Genomic DNA, 19,647 nt, shown 5'->3' with positions numbered 1-19,647 from the left:
TTACCCACATTACACAGATGCTCAGGTTAAAAACAGTTAAATAATCTGCCTGCAGCTGCAGGTAGAGCTTAGCCATTACGTTTTCATCTTTCCAGCAGGAAGCAATTGTTCTTACTGCACCAGGCCAGGCAGAATGTAGATGGCAGTACTTGCAGCATGCACGGGAAGAGTGCCTCTTCGGTTGGTCTTCGGTGGCATTGAAGACGTGTGTAGTGTCCGTGTATTTGGAGAGGGTCTAAGAGGATGTAGAAGATTGTGGTACGTGGACTGAGGGTGGGAATTTGTTTCTCCCCCATCTCCTGAAATTACCATTTCCTTGAGTGCTCCTCACCCAAAGTGGTCCCAGCTGTGCAAAATCCCCAGGGGCTGCGGCTGGAGGGAGCTGTGGCTGCCACACAGGCTGCGGGGCTGTTTCAGGGTGCTGGGGGAGGGTCTGGCTTTGTCCCTCCCAGCCCCTCCGCAGCTCCTCATGTTCCTAATTTACTCCTCATCTCTGATGCCTCCCGTGACGCCCCCAAGTCCTCCTGTCACCCTGCTGTCCCCAGCCCTTGTTACCCCATCCCTGATGCCCACGGCCTTCACCTCCCGGGCCTCTCCCATCTCCCTGTCCGCAGTGTTTGAGCCTGAACACGACTGACGCCATGTCCTCTATGTGCTTTATTTCCTTTATTGACTGACGCCATGTGCTTTATGTGCTTTATTTGCAGGGGGCCGAGGAAGACGAGGCGATGAAGGCGGCCCCAGCCGTGGCGCTGCGCGGCCTAGTGGGGACCAGGCCGCGGCGGCCAGGAGACGGTAACCATGGTGACGGCCCCGCCCGGAAGTGACGTTGGAGGCTGGGTAGGAAGTCAGGCTCTGGGACGGAAGTGGTGGCGTGATGGCGGACGGGGAGGCGGCGGGGACCGGCCCCGAGACCGGGACCGGCCCCGAGAACGGGACCGGGACCGGGACCGGCCCCTCCTGGCGCCGGCCTCATGGCCCGCTCCAGCGCTACTACGGGCTGCCCGCCGCCGAGGCAGCGGAGGCCGCCCCGGACCCCATCGACATCAACGGGCCTCACTTTGACCCGGAAGTTTTCCTCGCTAAGGTGACCTTTGACCCCACCGTGACCCGCACCCCCACCCCGGGGACCCCCTGAGGTTTTGGGTGCTCGCCCGTGGGGACCCCGAAGGGCTCCTGTGGGGACCCCAAGGGGTTCCTATGGCGACCCCAAGGGGTTCCTGTGGGGATCTCGCAGCTGCCGCCCTCCACGGGGCGAGGGGTGCCGTGCAATCTGTGCCTCCATCCCCAGAGCCCTGTGGGGACCCCATAAACCCCTCCGCCAGGCTCCGCTGGGTTCCCAAGAGGCCTTCCAACCCCCTTCCGATCTCCACAGAGGGGCTCTCTGGGTACCCAATAGATCTCCCCCCGTAGGTGCTCCTTGGGATCCTGTACGTTCCCTGTGTAGGGGCGGTACGGGGCTCTTGGGGACCATCGTGGGTCCCAGCAGGGCCCTGGCGTGCAGCTGGAAGCTCTTAGGGTTCCATTTCCCAAGGCCAGGGTGCCATTTAAGTGGCTGTGTGGCAGGCAGGGCTCCCCAAGCAGCACGTGGGGCTGGGGAGGACAGCTGGAGGGCTCCACAATGCAACTGGGGGGCAGCTCAGGAGCCCAGAACCACCGTGGAGGGCACGCAGGAGCCTGGGACGGGGTTGTTCTGGCTCTGGGAGAGTTGTTGGGGTGCAGCGGGGCCAGTGCGCGGTTGTATCATGATTGCCCCCCCTTCCAGGTGCGCAGCGAGTGCCCCCTGGGGCAGTTGTTGGCCCGCGAAGCTGCGCTGGGGCGGGAGATCCGCGCTCTCGACAGCGACATGCAGACGCTGCTCTACGAGAACTATAACAAGTTCATTTCTGCCACAGGTGGGCTCTCAGGGGGGACGCAGGCATTTGGGGGGGGAGGAACCAGAGGGGTCCCAAGCGGCTCAGGGACTCATGGGTTTCCTTTTCCCCCCCCCCCCCCCCCCCCAGACACTATCCGAAAGATGAAGGTCGATTTCCGGCGCATGGAGGCGGAGATGGACGATTTGGCTGCCAACATGGCAGCCATCAGCACCTCCAGCGCCCGCGTCAGCGCGGCGCTGCAGGACCGTCACCGCCGTGGCGCCCAGCTGGCTGGTACGGGGAGGGAGGGATGGAGCCCAGGAGGGCAGAGCTGTGGGGCTGGGGGACGCGGGGAGGGCAGATTGTGGGGTTGGGGGTCCGATCTGGGGTTTGGGGGGACAGATTCTAGGGTTTGGAGGGGCCTGGGGATTAGATGTTGGCCTTGAGGGGTGAATATGGGGGGATGAGGAGACAGATGGTGGGGTTTAGGGATCTTGTGGGTCAGAGTGTAGATGGGGGGTCTCGGGGGGGTCAGGGGGAGCCCATCTGGGGGCCATGGTAGACCTGGGCTTTGTGGGAGGGTGGCAGATAACAGGGTGTGGGGGGAACAGAGGGGGCAGGTGACAGGGAAGGGGGCTGAGAGTCAGAGGGGGGGGGGGTGAGATCACAGAGGGGGCCGAGCAGGCCCTGCCTCATCCTTAGCCCTTCTCCTTGGTCCTTGCCAACCCCATCTCAGTACCTGATCCTTTCCCCCATGCCCCGCTCATTTCTGACATCCTGCCCCTCCAGGCGTGCAGACGCTCTTGCGGAAGCTGCAGTCCCTCGTGGAGGTGCCGGGGCGGCTGCGGCGCTGGGCGGCACCGGGGGCAGATCCTGCGCGGGCCCTGCACTGCTACGCCCGCGCCCGGGCCGTGCTGCGCCACTACCGGCACCTGCCTTCGTTCCGTGCCATCGAGGACGAGAGCCATGCCATCATGGCCGACCTGGCCCAGCGCCTCCGGGCACGCCTCCGGTACGTTCAGTCCCGAGCCTGCTGAGTTGTGAGGGTGTTCGCCTGTCTGGAGCCTACTGATGGCGGCTCTGGGAAACAGCCTTATGGGGGGCGCATTCATTCTGGAGGCAAATTACAGCAATTCCCCTGACAGCCTTATTCCCCTGGGGTCGTTAACTCTGAAGCCTACTGATAACAGCTGCAGGAGACAGCCTTTCAAGGGGTGGGGGTGTTAAGTCCAGAGCACCTTTCTGAGGGGCTTGGGGTCTTAAATCTGGAGCCTGCTGGTAACAGCCCCCGGGAAACATCCCAGCGAAGCGGCGTTTGCCCCGGAGCCTACTGATAACAATCGCAGGAACCTGCCGTTTTGCAGAACGTCCATAGAGCGAGGGGGCTCCTTCTGCAGGCTACTGGGATCTCTTACAAAGCTGTGGTATATATTTTTGTGTTTATGGTGCAGTTAACTCAGGAGCTTACCAAAGAGTTTGAGTGGTTTTTTATTATTAATATTGTAGTTATTCTGAATTCTGGAACCTACTGGGGTTCTTTAGGCTTTTATTTATTACCATTACTGCTGTTCAATCTGGAACGTAGCGATGCTATGAAGTACTCCTTTTCCCTTGGTTTTTCAATAATCATTGTTAACTCTGAAGCCTACTGACGACCTTTATTGCTTTTTCCTGTTTTGCTGTGCCGCTATTAACCTTGGAACCCCCTCCATCTCCCTAGGGACGACACCTTGGACCCCAAGGAGCTCACAGAGTGCGTGGAGATGCTGCTGCAGCTGGAGGAGCCGCCCGAGGAGCTGTGCGAGGAGTTCCTGAGCCATGCCGGTGCTCGCCTTGAGACCGAGCTGGCGGCGCTGGAGGCTGAGCTGCCCCCGGCCGATCCCTCCGGCGCTGCTGCCACTCCTCCCCCGGCCTCCGACATCCTGGACTTTGTCGACCGCGGCAGCTCGGCCTTCGTGGGCAACCTGTGCCTGCTGGCAGCCTCGTACCGCAGCCTCTTCGAGAGCTGCCCAGGGGTGGGGGACGGCCGCCTGGAGGCCTTTGCCGCTGCCCTCACCGCCCGCTACTTCGAGCTGCTGGAGCGGCGCCTGGCCCTGGAGCGGGGCCTGGGTGACACCTCCCTGCTGGTGCGGGCGCTCGACCGCTTCCACCGCCGCCTCCGTGCCCTCCTCGAGCTGCTGCCCACAGCCGGGGCCGAAGCAGGTGCCGCGCTAGTGGCCCGAGCAGCGGGTGAGCGGGTGGCCCGCTACTTACGGGCGCTGCAGACCTTCTTCCTGGGCTGCCTGGGTGATGTGCGCCAGGCGCTGGCTGCCCCCCGGCCCCCCGGCAAAGAGGGCCCTGGGCTCCCCGACCTCCTGGCCACGCTGGCCTCCTCCGTTCTCGGCCAGCTCAAGGCTGTCCTGGCCTATGTGCAGCTCTTCACTGCCAAGGACGTGGCCTTCGCCAGCTTGCCCTACTTCAAGGTGGGCTGGGGGCAGTGGGGGGTGCCTTGAGGGGAGTGTGGGGGTTGCTGGGGAGATCTGGGGGTGGCTTGGGGCTGCACAGGGCGGGGTGGAGGTTGCATGGGCTTAAAATAAGCATGGGCTTACTTTGCAGGTCGCATGGCAGGGACTGGCAGTCCCTGGAGGGGTCGCTGGGGCAATTCAGGGGTTGCACAGGACAGATGGGTGGAACTGGATTTGTTCTGGGGTCGCACGGGGCAGTTGTGCTTCCAGTTGTGCGTGGCAGTGGTGTGTGAGGCTGCTGGGGGCCATGGGGAAGGTATCGGGCTCCAGGGGCAGTTCTGGGGATACAGAGGAGGTTTTTGGGAGTCCCAGGGTGGTGTTTTTGGGACATAACCTTCCAGGTTTGGTCACGGGGGCGGTTCTACATGGTGACGTGGGTGCCACAGCGGTGCCCAGCAGCAGTTCTTTGGGGTGCAGCTGAGGCTTTTCTGGTGCAGTGGCAGCTTTTGAGCAGGCAGGGGAGGCGTTTTGGTGTTCTGGGAGGTGTAACTCTCTGGTTTTGGCCACAGGGGGAGTTCTGCGTAGAGGCTGTGCGTGAAGGGCTGGTGGTGGCCTTCGTGCGCTGGCTCTGCCGCACTGCCCGGGGCTTTGCCGACAGCCCTGCGGAGCGGGGAGCCCCCGCTGCACCCCCGGCGCTGCTGCTGCTCCTCGCCCGCCTCTGCCTCGACTACGAGGCCACCACCATCAGCTACATCCTCACTCTCACCGACGAGCAGTTTCCTCCTGAGGTGAGCCCCCCAAACCGCCCTCGTTGGCCCCAAAATGGCTCTGAGGGGGGGCCCTGAATGTCCCCAAGGTGCCACAGAGCGGCCCCAGTCCTAGCATCTGTCCAGAACGTAGGAGTCTGTGTGGAAGCGTAGGAGTCTTCCTTCTCACTCTGTGTGCCCCCAGATGTCCATGAGGGACCCTGAAATGTCCCCAAAGGGATCTTGAATGTCCCCAAGCCCCTCCCTGTGTCCCGCTACAGCCCCATGTCTGTCCAGAATGTGGCCCCAAGAACAGCAATACGCATGGAGGCAGAAGGGTCCCCGCCTGTCCCAGTGTCCCCCCAGTGTCCCTAAGGGGCGGGAGCTCCACAGAATCTCCCCAGGAGGCCTTTGCACGTCCCTCGTCCCTCCAAATGCTACCAGGCCGTGAGGACAGCAGGGATGCAGCACACTGGGACAGCCCAGAGCATCCCACGTGCCCCCTGATGTCTCTGTGTACCCTCGCAAAGGATGGCGCTGTGCGTGGCGGCGCTGGGGGAGGCCTCTGCATGTCCTCACGTCCCTGTGCCACCAAGGAGCCATCTCCCTGTGTCCCCATGTCCCTGAACCCCAAGGACACAGGGCTGAGGCTGTGTGTGGAGTGTCCCCATGTCCTTTGTGCCCCCAGGACACTGGGCCAGCAGTGACGCCAGGCCCGGCGCTGTGCGCGGAGGCTCGGGGGGCGGCGCAGCGGCTGCTCGACCACTACGTGCAGGTGCAGGGGGCTGCGGTGGCGCAGATGCTGCGGAAGAGTGTGGAGACGCGCGACTGGTTGGGCACCGTCGAGCCCCGCAACGTCCGCGCCGTCATGAAGCGTGTGGTCGAGGACATCACTGCCATCGACGTCCAGGTTGGGGCAACACCGGGCCCCTGTAGGGGCTTGGGGTGGGGGTTGAAGACCTGTAGAGGGGTCCCAGATGTTCCAGAGGGTCCCTGAAGAATGGCCAGAAACCATGCCTGCTATCCCTATGAAGTCGTTGAGGATTTTAGGAGGTTGCAAGTGGACTCCCTAAAGCACCCTCAGGGGTCCCAGAGGGTTCCTGGGAGGGTTTTGGAGTCCCAGAGGGTCCCTGATGGGGGCTGGAGTAACTGAAGGGTCAAGAGGAGATTGTCTGAGGTGTCCATAAGGTCCTTGATTTTAGGGAGAGACAGGGGTCTGAGAGGATCCCGAACGGACTGGGAGGTCTCAGAGGCGTTTGAGGGATCCTGGCTTGTTTTGGGAGTCCCCAGGGGTTATTTGGGGTGGGTTTGGGGGACACTGGCACTGAGCGGTGTGCTGCTGCAGGTGGGGCAGCTCTTCGAGGAGGGGGTGCGGCGGGCGCAGAGCAGCGACTCGAGCCGGCGCGCCTTCTCCGTCTACAGCAGCTCGCGGGCGCCTGGGCGCTACGCCCCCAGCTACACCCCCAGGTCAGCCCCGTCACTCAGGCCACCTCTCGGTCACCCCTGGGACACCTTTCAGTCACCCACCTGGCCAGCTCTGGCCACCCCCGTGCTCCCTGTGTCACCCCTGTGGTACTCGCTGTACCCCCCCTACACCCCCAGGTCACTCCTGTCACCTGGGTCACCTCCCTGTCAGCCCACTGTCACCCCTTTGTCCCCACATCTGTGACCAGCTCCGTGTCCTCCCGACTGTCTTCATGGCTCCAAATGATCCCAGCGTTCCCCTACAGTCCCCGTGACCATCTTCATATCCCAGATTGTCCCAGCATCCACCCATGGTCCCCACATCCTTTGGAGGTCCCTGTGTCCCCAAACTGTCCCAGTATCCCCCGATTATTCCCATCTTCCCCCACTGTCCCCATGTCTCCAGATCCCAGTATCCCCTCATGATCCCCACGTGCCTTAAGTCCCCGTGCTGTGACACTCCCCACACCCCCTGCCCATCCCCATGTTCTCCTGCCTTCGTGTCCCCATACAGCCCCATCTGTCACGGTGTCCTCTGACCGTCCCCGTGCCCTCCCTCCCACCGCCTCTGCATCCCTGTCCCCTGACAGTCCCCTGCCTCCCCTGACTGTCCTGGTTTCATCGTCCCCAGTGCCCCGATGGACACCCACCTGCTCAGCAACATCCAGAAGCTCTTCTCCGAACGCATCGACATCTTCAGCCCTGTCGAGTTCAACAAGGTGAGGCCGTAGGGATGTCCCAGTGTCCCTCGGGTGACCCCGAGGCCCCTAAGCTGTCTGTCTGCCCACCTGTCACATGTCCCTGGTGTCCCCGTGTCCCTGGTGCAGGGGTTCTGGGGTTCCTCAGGGGCTGATGACCAAGACAGGGGACTTTGGGGGGGGTCGGTCCCTGGGGCAGATTGCAGGGGTGAGTGTCGGTGTTCCCGTGTCCCCACGCTGATGTGACTTGAGGTCTCTCTACAGAGAGACCCCAGCAGCCAGGCCGCTGGGCTGATGGCATCACCAGCACATGCCACATGTCCCCACTGTCCCCAGGCAGCGGTGCTGAGGACGAGGCTGAGGGTGTCCCCGTGTCCCTGCAGTGGTGAGACTGGGCCACACCCAACAGCCACACTGAGGGCATCCCTGACCTCCCGTGTGACACGTCCCCATGTCCTAACACACGTTAGGATGAGGATGAGGCTGTCCTAGGTGCCGATGACCCGAAGAGGGGTGTCCCTAATTTCTCCGCATCCCTGTGCGGACGTGACTTGAGGCCTCCTTGCTCTGGGTGTCCCCGTCCCCACCGTGCCACTTGTCCCTGCCGTCCCCACGTCCCAGGTGTCGGTGCTGACGGGGATCATCAAGATCAGCCTGAAGACGCTGCTGGAGTGCGTGCGGCTGCGGACGCTGGGGCGCTTCGGGCTGCAGCAGGTGCAGGTGGACGGCCACTACCTGCAGCTCTACCTCTGGCGCTTCGCCGCTGATGAGCGCGTGGTGCAGGGGCTGCTGGACGAGGTGGCCGCCAGCGCTGCCCACCGCTGCCTCGACCCCGTCCCCATGGAGCACAGCGTCGTCGAGCTCATCTGCGAGCGCGGGTAGGACCTGAAGATGCCAGGGGGACACACGGGGACATGTTAGGATGGGGGGGGGCACTGGGACATGGGACATCGGTGTTGCTGTGAGGCACAGCGGAGTTGGGAATGTCTGTGGGAGGGCCATGTGTTGGGTCCTGGGACACCTCATGTGTTCCCACACATGCTGCAACACACGAGCACATCCCATGTCCCCACACCATCAGCCCATGTCCCCTCCCCAGTCCTGGTGACACCTCACGTTGTCCCCCCCGCGTCCCAGTGATGCCAATCCCATGTTGTACCTGCCACCCCAGTGCCATGCCACGTTGTTCTAATACCTTGGTGACTTCCCCCGATGCCTGGGGCATGCCGGGTGCAGCCCCTGTGTCATGGTTGAGGACAATAAATAAAATGCATGTGAGCTGTGCCTTGTCCCTGTGCCTGGACAGCTGGAGCATGGTGGGGTGGGGACATCTGAGTTCCCAGAGGGATGGGGGCATGGGTGCCTGGGTCCTCCTGATGCAGGAAAACCCCACGACTCTTGGGTCTCTGGGAAAGAAGGGCCGCCAGACACCTGGTTCCCTTTGAGGTGGTGGGGACAGGGGCTGACCCTGCTCCTTGTCCAAGCACCCTATGTGCATCCAGCCCCTCTCACAAGTGCCCTGGGAGCACCCCATGCCCCACACGGATGCTTGGGTGCACCCCGCACCTTGCATAAGCACCTCCTGCCCTCCCAGCCCCTCATGAGAGCACCCTGGGAGCACCAAGCGTCTGACACAGCCCTTGTACTAAACAAACTGCAGGGCAGTGCTTGAGGTAATTAACCTAGGGGCACCTAAACATGGGGGACATGTAACCGTGGGTACGCTTATATGATAGCTCTAAGAATTTGCAAGCTACAGAGAGTATCAGAGCATAAAGCTTACTGTTAGTGCTGCCCCAGCTCTCCTGGGGTGACTTCGTAAAAGCCACTTCATCCATCTCTGGGGAAACTGAATTGAAAAGCTCGGTCACCACAAACAGCAACGAAGGGACAGATACTCCTGGAAGAGATCAGGAGCCTGAGGGAGTGTTGCAGACACTCCAGTAGTGGTCCCTAATGGAGAGGCCAAAGCAACTGAAATGAGAGTTTTGTCTCTCTGCCTCCCTGTAACAGTAAGATCTTGATACTGAGCTTTTGGTAAAGCACCAAAAGATAAAAAGCACAACCTGAGACCTCAATGTTACCAACTCTTCAGGAGCAAAGATCTCCCATTGCTAGTGACTGCAGGCACAGCAACTGGAAGTTATGAATCCACAACATTTATTCACCTTTAGATGGCGCTGGAAAACCGTATTTAAAATAACAGGTCGCAGCTTAATTCAAATTCTTGCTTTGTTAGAACTTCAGTCAAGGTACCTGCAAGTATTTTGTTGATTCGGCACTGGGGGGGAAGGGGGCGCGTGCTGTTTTCTCTCATTTTTGTGTGTCAGCAAAAACTTTGCAGTATTAGGACTGTGGGAGAGCACTGAAACCAATATAAACGAGTCACTCAAATAACCAAATGTTGTAATAGCGTTGAAAATAATGTTGAAGGCCTGGGCAGTGGGATACCTTGGAGGGAGTATCTCCATGTCCCAGTGGCATTACTGTTATAGATTTGAACGCACACCCTATCATCATTTCAACTACTGTGTTGCTGTTCTTACCAGGCATACCTGCTTTGAATTTATACTTGTAAATTGTCTCAGGTACAGCACTTTCTCAGAATATTTACTGCCGAGGGAGGCTATTTTCCAGTGTGTGTACAGGTTATTAATTCTCAGGTTTTTCCAAGAACTTCCAAGTGTTGCAGTTCCAACTTTCAGAGGGTTAAGCATGGTTACGTGGTGCTTCCTGACAAGAGTGCTGCTGCTTCCTGATGAGAGATTCCGTAGACAGATAAATCCTCGTGATGGAAATCACTGCCTGGCAGTGCTGACACATGGAAGCTGCTGTTCCAGCCCCTTGCTAGCACCTCATGTCCACAGGCACAAGAGGGGCACGGGCAGCAGCCGGGAGAAACAGGATGAAGCAGCCTGACAGGAGGCCAGGGCAAGGCCAGGAGGTGGAGGAGAAATAAAATACAATAAAAACACAACACATGGGCAAAAAAATGTAAAACCAGATCTTTATTTACAACAGCTAAAGCAAACTGAGATGGCCACCCTCATGAAGACCAGGCTGTTCCATTGGCTTTCATCAGAAGTCGTCTGCTTCTGAAATCAAAGCAATCTGGCAATTCACCCGTCGTTCTTCCACACAGAGAAATAGCTGGGAGCTGCCACATTTAACAGAGCAGCAGCTTAAGAACCAGAGTCCTTTGTGCCTCCATTCCTACTCTTCTTCCCTGCACATTATTCCTCAAACTTGGAAAATAACCACCTAAACTAGACCCAGTAGTACTTGGTTGGCATTTTGGCACAGCTGAGCAAAGGACACCACCATCCCTTTCCAGAGCTGGACCTGGATGAGCCCAAGGGCATGGAAACTTCTAAGTGACTCCAGGACAAGACCAAAGGAAATATCTTGCCAATACGGGCTTGTTGGAGAGGAGGAGGTCTGTGAAACCAGAGGGGGAATGCTTTAGTCCTGCAGAGGTCAAGAAAACCAAATAAGCAGAGGCTTTGAGCGGTGAAAACCAGACTGCCCGGGCACTGGGGACAGAGTGAGACAAGATGGAGGACGCAGCCGGGCAGCCTGCCGCTGGTTCCAGCTGGGCCCAGGCCGTGCTGCTGCCATGGCGGCTGGTAACGGCCAGGCCAGAGGCCAATGGAATTTTCCAGAATTGTCAGTATTCTGCAGCCTTGGCTGTGGCATTTAGGCACAGCCCATGACAAGAGATGATGCAGAGCAGCAGCGGCTGTGTTTCTGGCCTCAGCCTGGGGAGATGCCAACCCTGTGCCCTCCAGTTGAGGGTGTGGAGCTGGGCTCTGTCCTTGGGTGATAGCATGAAAGTTGGTGAAAGAAGCCCTCTACGACTCAGTTTGGAGTTTGAGGAAGCAGGCATTCTTTAACTGTCACAGGACGCACAGGGGATTGCTCCACCTAGCGTGCCTGCCAAATTGTTCACGCTACAGGGTTATATACAATTAAAAGCATTCATGAGATTTCCAATTAATAACATATTCATACTATTTCCCATAACTCATTAAAATCTTTAAAGTTCTCTGATGCATCTGCATTTGTTTCCACCCATGGTCTTTCCGGGGGTCTCTGGTGGTCATCAGTAGACTTCCTCACCGTGTTCTTTGGTTGAACCCAGTCCTTGCATACGCTCAGGCCATCTCCTTTTTTCTGATCTTATTCTTTCAACTTAGGCCTGCACACTGAGCGTAGTCGGTTACACATCCAAGCACATCTGCATAGCATGATTTCCTCACCTAATCTTCTGACACATCCTGCAGGCCTGGGTCATCTTGCCCTCACTTTGAGATCCAAGTCTGTATTTTCTTACAGATGAAGCTGGCTAAGTAGTACAAAGTTTCTCAACTCCCTGCTCTCCAACCAAACACAGTAAGGTTTCACCTATCTGCTAACGAAGGACTTCAGATCTGATCCTGTGGTTCTGTCAAGGAAGAGACCATTTGTCCTTTCAACTCGGAATCACAGGGACAGGTGAGAGAGGTCTGTGGCTTCCATCCAGCTTGCTGGGAGAAAGAATCACATTCTGGATAAAATGCTAAAGTGTGGCAGATGAAGGGGCCCATATTTACCTGCGAAGTCTGATTTTATTTTATTTTTCCATTTTTTTCTGGGTAAGGCTGTCCAGTAGGGAGGATGGGAAGAAAAAACTATGGAAGTTGCCATTCAGCCTAGTCTTAGGTAAACAGCTCTGCTACATCTCTTTAATTACAGCATAAAAACTTTCTGCCAGTAAAGCATGTTCCTTGGGCTCCAGCTGAAATCTGGACCTCCCCTGTAATAGGTACTTGAAGCACAGAGGTCAAATTCAGAGACTGAATCTTTAGAAAAGAAACTTTAGAATTCTTTAGAAAGAATCTTTAGCAACATAGAAAATGTTTCCTATCTACAAGGACTCCCTCCTTTCTAGAGCCACCACTGCACAAGAAATGGGGTTCACTGTGACTACAGGAATTCATCTCCTTTATGAAGCTCTTTACTCTGTGGATCATACGTAACCTACTTTGAGCTGAATGCTAGAAACTACTGCCAGGTTTGCAGTCCTGTCCTGATTACGGGCCAGTTCTCTCTTGAACTACACTTCGACAAGGGGAAAAGGAGACCATGAACAACTACTTAGCAGCAGCCTCAAGAAACACTTTTCACCACCTGCCATCTCTGCAGCAGCTCCCTCTGCATGGCCAGCAGATGGGTCTCTGTGCATCATGGGGGAGCTGGGCCTTCTGCTCCCAGCCCAGCCTTCCCACCACCATGAATCCAAGGACTTGAGAGAAAAGCGCACAAAGCAGGTTGACCCTGAAGAGAGATGTAATTCTTAATGGTGCTTGATGTAGCACCTTCTGGAGGCCCAAGTCCCTCTGCCACAGTAAGGGTGAGTGGTAACATTTACAATCACTGAAAGGAGGAAAATTCTTCATGAGGAGCAGCTGCTCTAACTGGCCTTGGTGAGAATCCCAGGCTGATTGTGTGTGGGCTGGAGGCACCACACAGTACCCTGGCTTCTCAGAATTAAAATGCATCACTTCTATTAGAATAGGTCAGTCCTCTGGGCCATCACCTTTAGAAAAAGTCCAAAAATCAGAGTCCAGCTTCATTCGGGGAAGCAATGGGCAAAGCAGAAGAATGCTCAGTTACTGAAGGTGCCCAATCATCCTTAGGGGCAGCACTGCTCCCCACTACTGCCTGGGAAGCAGTTGAAGCAACTGTCAGGCCTGCTCTTCTCCCTCATTGGAAACGTGCCGGTAGCCAGGGGGCTGAGACTGTATGCGAATGAGTACAGTCAAGAGGAGGATTATAAGGAGAAGGAGAACGGATCCACACACAGCCAGACCCACAAACAGTCCTGCAAGGGAGAAAATAAGTGGTAAGAATAATTCCAAGCTTTCCCCTTCTGCCACGTTCTGGTCCAGCCCGGGCTCACCTGTGTCTTGCATGCTGCTTGCTACCTGACATTCTTGCTCCCAGTTCTGAGGCACAACGGGATCTGTGAGTTCCAAGAATTTATGCAGGGGACATTTGTGCTGACAGCCAGGGATTGTCAGTGGGAAAGGTTCCTTTCCGCTCTCATTCCGGAAAAACATCTCCACAGAGAAGTCACTGAAAACAAAACACAGCTAGATTTTTTTTTTCCTCCAACTCAAGTCACCCCTTCCCAAAAAAAATCTTAGTGTGCACACCATTTCCTTTAGTCTGGTCGCAGTTTTCCTCCTAAGAGTCTGCCACTAGGAGCAAGCTTGCACCCCCTAGATTGCACCTAGCCTAGGTATCTAACCCTTGAGGTGAAATCACAGCAGACATCTTTACTGCAGCCCTCACCCATCATCCTCTTGGTACAGCTCAAATAAATGACATGAGGCGTATGGTGCTTGAATCTTGTTGTAGACATCTAGAGCCATCTGCAGTGCCACAAGTGTGGTGTCATGCTGAGAAAGAGGGAAAAAAACCAAATCAGTCACCCTCGTGAATGTGGCAGGGCAGCTCAGACCATACCAGCAATGGGCAAGGCAGTGCAGAAGGGAAGCCACCTTTGTAACTCCCAGTTGAAAGAAGGGAAAGGAGCAGTAGTTGGAAAGGTGATCTGTGGTGGTGCCAGAGAAGGGGAGGAAGTGAAACACAGCCGTTTGTATCCTGCATTGTTAAGAATTAATCTCTAGGGAGTAATCTGGGAGATGCTTGACTTTCCAGCAGCAGACTGCTGGAAAGGGGGATGACTTTAGCTGTACTGCTGAAACATCACATTGGAGTAGCATCAACCCATCCACCAAATAAATATAGCAGCGGCTCCCCAAAGACTGCCAGTCTTATCCATGAGCCTAAGCTATAGCAGGAACTGAGTGCAGCTTGGGAATTTTCCTCGGGGGCCCCAGAGGAACGATGCCATATCCCACCCAGCCAGAGGCAAAGATGTATCTCCTGCTCACTGCACAGATGGTAGAGAAGCCAGAAAGGGTAAAAACCATTAGCAAGCCCCAACCCCAAATGTGAGGAGGAGGAGATGGAGCAAAGTTCACACCCAACCTCTGACTTACCGCTGAATAGGCAAGAAGTTTCAGGTGCTGGTGGGCAGAGGCATTTGCTGCTTTGGTTAGGTTTTTCCTAATGTGATCCAGCAGGACCCCTGAAGAAAGGGAACAGCTAGTGAGATCCAAAATCTAGGCAGAACAGCACAAGGCTCCTTCCCTACTGCACTCACCGCCTTGTAAACGAGCTTTTTCTACCCGATGGTGGATTCCAAACAGAAATTCAAAGCCAAAGTCTTTCAGCTGCTTCAATTGAGACATGACATCTGGCGTCACCCATGATGGCAAATCCATTTTGTGTGCTTGCTAGGAAGAGAAAGAGAGTACTCATCTGGAGGTAGCAAGGACCGCAGACTGATCAGAGAATGGGAGTCAGGGTGTCTGGAGTTCTGCCCATACTGCTGCTGATTTTGTGTATTGTTTAAGCAGGACCCCTGTCTAGTTAGGATTCTGTCCTCGCCCTGTCATGCTGCATACAGAGAATACACATAGTTCATGTCGTTCCTTTTAAATGTTGTTTCAGAAACTAATGTGAGAAGCATCGAGACTAGAATCTAGGAGCTACTTTTCTGTGAAAGCACACCTGGAACGCAGGGGTAGAGCGTTAGGACAGCACAGTAATCTTGGAGCATTTGCTGTACACGTGGCTGACTGTGCCCTGCAGATGGTATGCAGCCAGAAATAAAAAGGTAAGTGAGAGAGCCCAAGGCCTCAAGCTTTCTGGTTTACCTGCAGCACAGTTCCCCAGGAGGCTCTGTGGGCCACTGAAAGATGTTGGAAAAAGTTAGCAAGCACTTAGTGTTAGCAGACATAGTAGTGGGATGCACCACTGACAGAGCCCGGTAATCAAACCTAGAATACACAGAACTGGGAACCAAGAGAAGAATTTGCTTTGCAGCCAACCCTTTACAAGAAAGGATTAGTTATACTGGCAGACAAACAAGAGTTGTGGTTCCCTGGCGTTACTCGGATGGAGCAATTTTCTATGCCACATCCTATTAAACTGCCAGAAGATGAGTTTGAATATCCTTAAGGGCCCGTTCTGTCTCAGCAGTTCACAGAAATTCCCATCAGTAACTTAGGTATTTAGTTAGTTTTTCGTTGATTTACAAAGAGAGTAGCTGGTAAGTTCAGGTATTTCTTGGGTCTTTTTTCTTTTTTTTTTTTCCATCCAGACGGTAGAGTGAATCTACTGGCTCAGGTGAGAAAAACATTCCTCTTCAGGGCACTGTTTGTAAAAGTGAGAAAAAAGGAGGAAGCCCAAGAACCACAGACATTAATCAGGCTGAGGGTATAGTTTTGACAGTAAATCTCCCCTTCCTTACTACGTTCTAGTTTAATTTTGGGACAGTGAGCTGTCATCCAGGTTCTCAGGGATATGATGGTTGTCAGCTGGGCTTCCGGGCCCAATCTGCAAGCTCTTTAAGTGAGTCTTGAAAGCGCAGTTTTGAAATTCTTTATCTCTCTGACCAGGAGTTTTTGTTACTGACAGAACTTGCTTCACTGTCACTGTTACAAGATAGCAGATTGGGTTTGTGATACAAAGGGCAAATTTACACAGTGCAATGCGGCTCTGGACTGGAATATTCTCAGGTTGCAGCAACTCAGGCAGCTACTTTATGTAGCGCAGTGCAATGCCATGCAGATTTATGCTTTGCATCCCAAATGTAGTATATCCTGCGTTACTGTACCATTGCCAGCAATCCTACTGCCCTTGCACCTCCATAGAACCAACACGGACAGTGTCAAAAGCAGCCTGTCAGCGTCAGGGTTTACAGCTTCTTCTGTCACTAACTAGTTGGATTTTAAAGATCTCTTTCATTTCTTCATTGCGCTATATGGTTGTACACAAACCTGTGCAACAACCATAAGGCTCCTGGATAGACGACCTTTACTTTGGCATTAGCACAGCTAAATTGATTTTTATTTTTAAGCTTTCAGGAGATGTGCTTTCAAGAAAATTCCATATGAGTTTTGTGCTTCGCCCCAGATTGTAAAACAGTAACGTCTGTCTCTAGAGTCTTTGTCACAGGATCTCATAATAGGTCAAAAACAGATGTTGGTGAACCCCACCTAACCCAGTGGAGCACTTCTTTAGAGAGGGCATTAACAGAAGCAAAGAAGTGACCGATCCAAATTAACAGAAGCAGAATCAGGAACAGTCCAAATTTAAAACCTCCAATTTAAATCATAAAGTTAGCACTCCTTCAGCTTCCAGAGATCTCATTTCTACCTTACTCAGTTCAGAACTGTCCATGGACATCTGAAGATTTCAGATGGTGGTCATTTTCTAGTGTCTTTCAAATGAGATATTTTTTGTGCTGGTGGCCTTTTTTTCTGGCTTTGGCGTGATATTTAAGCTACAAAGCAGGAGGTTTACATAGCAAAGTGCAAATCCATGCGCATTTATGCAGAAACTTACTTCGCAGAACAGTGTGTCATACACACTCCAGACAGTCTCGAGAGAGACATCCCGAATCCCAGTCTCATTTGCCACCATCTGCAGGAATTGCTGTAGGTATGAACAGAGAGAGAGGCCTTCCATTTTCCAGTTTCGTACTGTACGATATGCACTACATTACACTGTCAGAGCTCTGATTATGTAGAAGTGATATTTTAACTACAGGACCACTTTACCTCACACAGTCACTTACCAAATTCTCTCTGGTCTTATTTATGTATTCTGCCGAGTTCCGTGTTTCGTTCTGTAGTTGTTCGTACCGTGGGCAGGGGTTCAGTGGAAACTTCAGTAGCTGGGCAGAGATGAGAGCAGCTACGTCACTGAGAATGCCTACGTACAGGATTTTAAACATACCGAATTGCAACGAAACCCTGACCATCTACAGCTCCAAGTGCTGCCCTCTAACACGCTCCAGCTTGCGTGTGGCCTGGTGCAGCTAACATAGTGAGTGAACAAACACAGCCCCTCAGTTCTCATCTCGTTCAGAGAACAAAAGAATCTTTGCAAGGCAGGTCCCAGGAGAAGCTCAAAACAATTTGAATCGTGACTGAAGTAAAGACTTCTGGAGGGTCAGCATAACATGCCACTTGGGCAATAAGGACATATCCTCGGGACTAACTTACCCTTTCCCCGGACTCAGGCACTGTGTGTACGGGGATAGGCTGCCAGGAAATGTTAGGGTTGAACATCTGTTGTCTCCCTGGGGGATACAGGCCTGCCAGATTGGCCTCCGCGCTCATCAACGTCCGATCGTAATCTGTGCTGCGGATGAAGATCTGCCAGGACAGGGACAGCGCGCCGTTAGTAATGCCACTGTACGCGGTGACGCTCGGACGCAGGACAGCGCACGTGCTGAGGAACATTGCCACGTGCCCTGCAGCTGCTTGGGGACAACGGGAGAACAGGAACTGAAGTGACTGAGCCTGCTGGCGTCAACCTGGATGAAACTTTAAGGATGGATATGAAAGACGATTTGTTGTGTAATGCTGCAGCAGTCTGTTCTGGGTAAGTGAAATAGTGAGAAGCGCTGTGTGGAGATTGCAGATAGAAAGAAGGGAGTCTGAAAATAAACCAGAGTCAGAGAAGGGCAAGACAGAGGTGCAGGTAACAGATAGGAAACGCGCTATATTTACAGAGCAGGACTGGGGCAAACTGCTGTGTTCAGTTCTCCATTCCAGGAACAAGCTGCCTCTCCTGCAAAAACCTGGCTTCTCCAAGCCTCAGCTTTACCATCTGAGAAATAATTAATAATAATCTGCGGTCTAAGAAAGAGAACGGGGGGAGCTGAGATGTCATTTGATCATTGTGTGCTCTTGGGATTAATGGGCCAAGACTTACCGTTCCAGAGCTCAGAGAGAGAGATCTGAGCCAGAAAGGAAAGAAAAGGGAAAATACTAAAGAGTTCAGAAGGTCAAAATGACAAAACTTTGCTATTCTGGTATCTGTGTGCTAAAAACACTGGGAGGAGATTGGAAGAAAAGTAGTGCAAAACAACAGGAATACATGTGAAAGAATGCCCTTAACCCCAGCATACTGGATCTGAAACAAGAACCGAAAACCTGAAGAATCAAATAGAATGTCAAGATTGGGATTTCAAATGCTAAAAAACCACCACATACGCTCACCCTGTACAGCATCACCCATACACAATGTATCTCAAAACTTAACAGTCAGGACAAAAAAGTCTGGCAATTCCTACCCGCTTTTACCTCCTAATTGTGGCCTGAAAGCAACTGATCCTGTACATGTTAAGACAGGATTGCCTTCATCCTAGGCACGCTCTGAAAAAAGGAACTATTTTAAAAGATAAGGATCTAATTTTACACGTGTCGTAAAAAAAAAATAATAAAAAAAATTAAGCCCTGAGCATATTTGCTTTCTTCAGCACCTTTTGCCAAGGCTCCAGCTTGTCGCTGAGTCAGGTGACAGACGGTCACACGGTGTCATCCAGAGGCAATGCTTCTCATAAGAGAGCTTGCTCAACTCGGGCAGACACAGGCTTTGTTAGTGGAACAGTTTTTGTTTGCATATGCCGTGGTTTGTTTTTCCTTCTCAGGCAAGGGAAGAGAAACAGCTTCAGCTAGCAAAAGCTTTGTAAGAGCGAAGTATGTTTGGAAAGGAACTACTGAGGAAGGTTAAAGGATCCACGTTTGAGCTGACACTTGAAGTTTTGTTGAAGGAGCAAATGACAAAGGGGGTGTACTCTGAACCATGTCAAGCTGCGTACTTTCCAGGGGAGTCCAAAAAGAGGGGCGAAACAGGACAGAAAATCTTACAGGGACTCTCAGTTTACCTCGTTTGGCCAATCACCCAAGGTAGACTGAGATAAAACAAGCGATATGTGGCCAGCAGTGGGACAAGCAGGTCTTGACCGCCAGCTTTCCATCCCAAGCACGTGACAGTGTGCCTCTCATCGTGATGTTTGCTCATGTTCCAATTGACTCACACCACTTTGGTCAACCAGCATGGCTAGTTGGGGGGGATCGTGCATTTTCCCCTGCGCATAGCACACGGGCACCATCATTTCTGTAACACAAACCTACTTGTGACTCTCAGATTCTTAAGAACTAGAATAAAACAGGGCAACATGGCAGAGAAAGAGAGGGAAATTAATAGGTTTGGGGGGAATGAGGCTTTTACAGGAGGAAACAAGCGAGAAGGTCACTTTTGGCTGAGTGTTGCTGTTGGGCCGTGCAGACAGCGCCATGCTGCAGAAGGCAAGGCAAACGCGGGCCGTGTTCTTGCTTTGAGCCGTTGTCACAGAACGACCTGGAGCGGGGGACGCGCCCCACATCCAGCCCAGCGCTCCCGTTTCGCTTCACGGGGCCGCCTTTGCACCTCGGGACCTCAGCGCTCCCCGCGAGCGGCTCGCTCAGCCCGGCAGCCCCGCGCCCCCCCGGCCCCGCACTCACCTCCTGCCGCCGGTACGCGGCGCCCA

At 54.1% G+C, this 19,647-nt stretch overlaps 2 protein-coding genes across 2 annotated transcripts; one reads left to right on the top strand and one right to left on the bottom strand.

Annotated features, from left to right (window-relative positions):
• Positions 1 to 833: 833 nt before the first annotated feature.
• Positions 834 to 8,492, top strand: LOC118157388 (vacuolar protein sorting-associated protein 51 homolog). The gene is made up of 10 exons (XM_035311692.1): positions 834 to 1,087; positions 1,766 to 1,895; positions 2,004 to 2,150; positions 2,646 to 2,868; positions 3,577 to 4,318; positions 4,870 to 5,088; positions 5,735 to 5,956; positions 6,392 to 6,513; positions 7,142 to 7,229; positions 7,830 to 8,492. The coding sequence occupies exons 1-10, from the start codon at positions 878 to 880 to the stop codon at positions 8,088 to 8,090; spliced, it is 2,364 nt and encodes a 787-aa protein (XP_035167583.1). The 5' UTR covers positions 834 to 877; the 3' UTR covers positions 8,091 to 8,492.
• Positions 8,493 to 10,189: 1,697 nt separating this feature from the next.
• On the bottom strand, positions 10,190 to 19,642 carry LOC118157393 (lysosomal acid phosphatase-like; the record flags this gene model as incomplete). Its single annotated transcript, XM_035311700.1, has 9 exons — positions 10,190 to 13,071; positions 13,150 to 13,325; positions 13,545 to 13,651; positions 14,258 to 14,346; positions 14,422 to 14,554; positions 16,671 to 16,760; positions 16,903 to 17,001; positions 17,333 to 17,485; positions 19,622 to 19,642. Coding segments are annotated over 9 exons (1,005 nt in total), but the record flags the coding sequence as incomplete, so codon positions are not given.
• Positions 19,643 to 19,647: the final 5 nt, after the last annotated feature.

Source organism: Oxyura jamaicensis (assembly GCF_011077185.1).
Source record: "Oxyura jamaicensis isolate SHBP4307 breed ruddy duck chromosome 5 unlocalized genomic scaffold, BPBGC_Ojam_1.0 oxy5_random_OJ106504, whole genome shotgun sequence".
In the NCBI taxonomy this organism is placed as follows: Eukaryota; Metazoa; Chordata; class Aves; order Anseriformes; family Anatidae; genus Oxyura; species Oxyura jamaicensis.
This window is presented reverse-complemented; position numbering and strand designations above follow the sequence as displayed.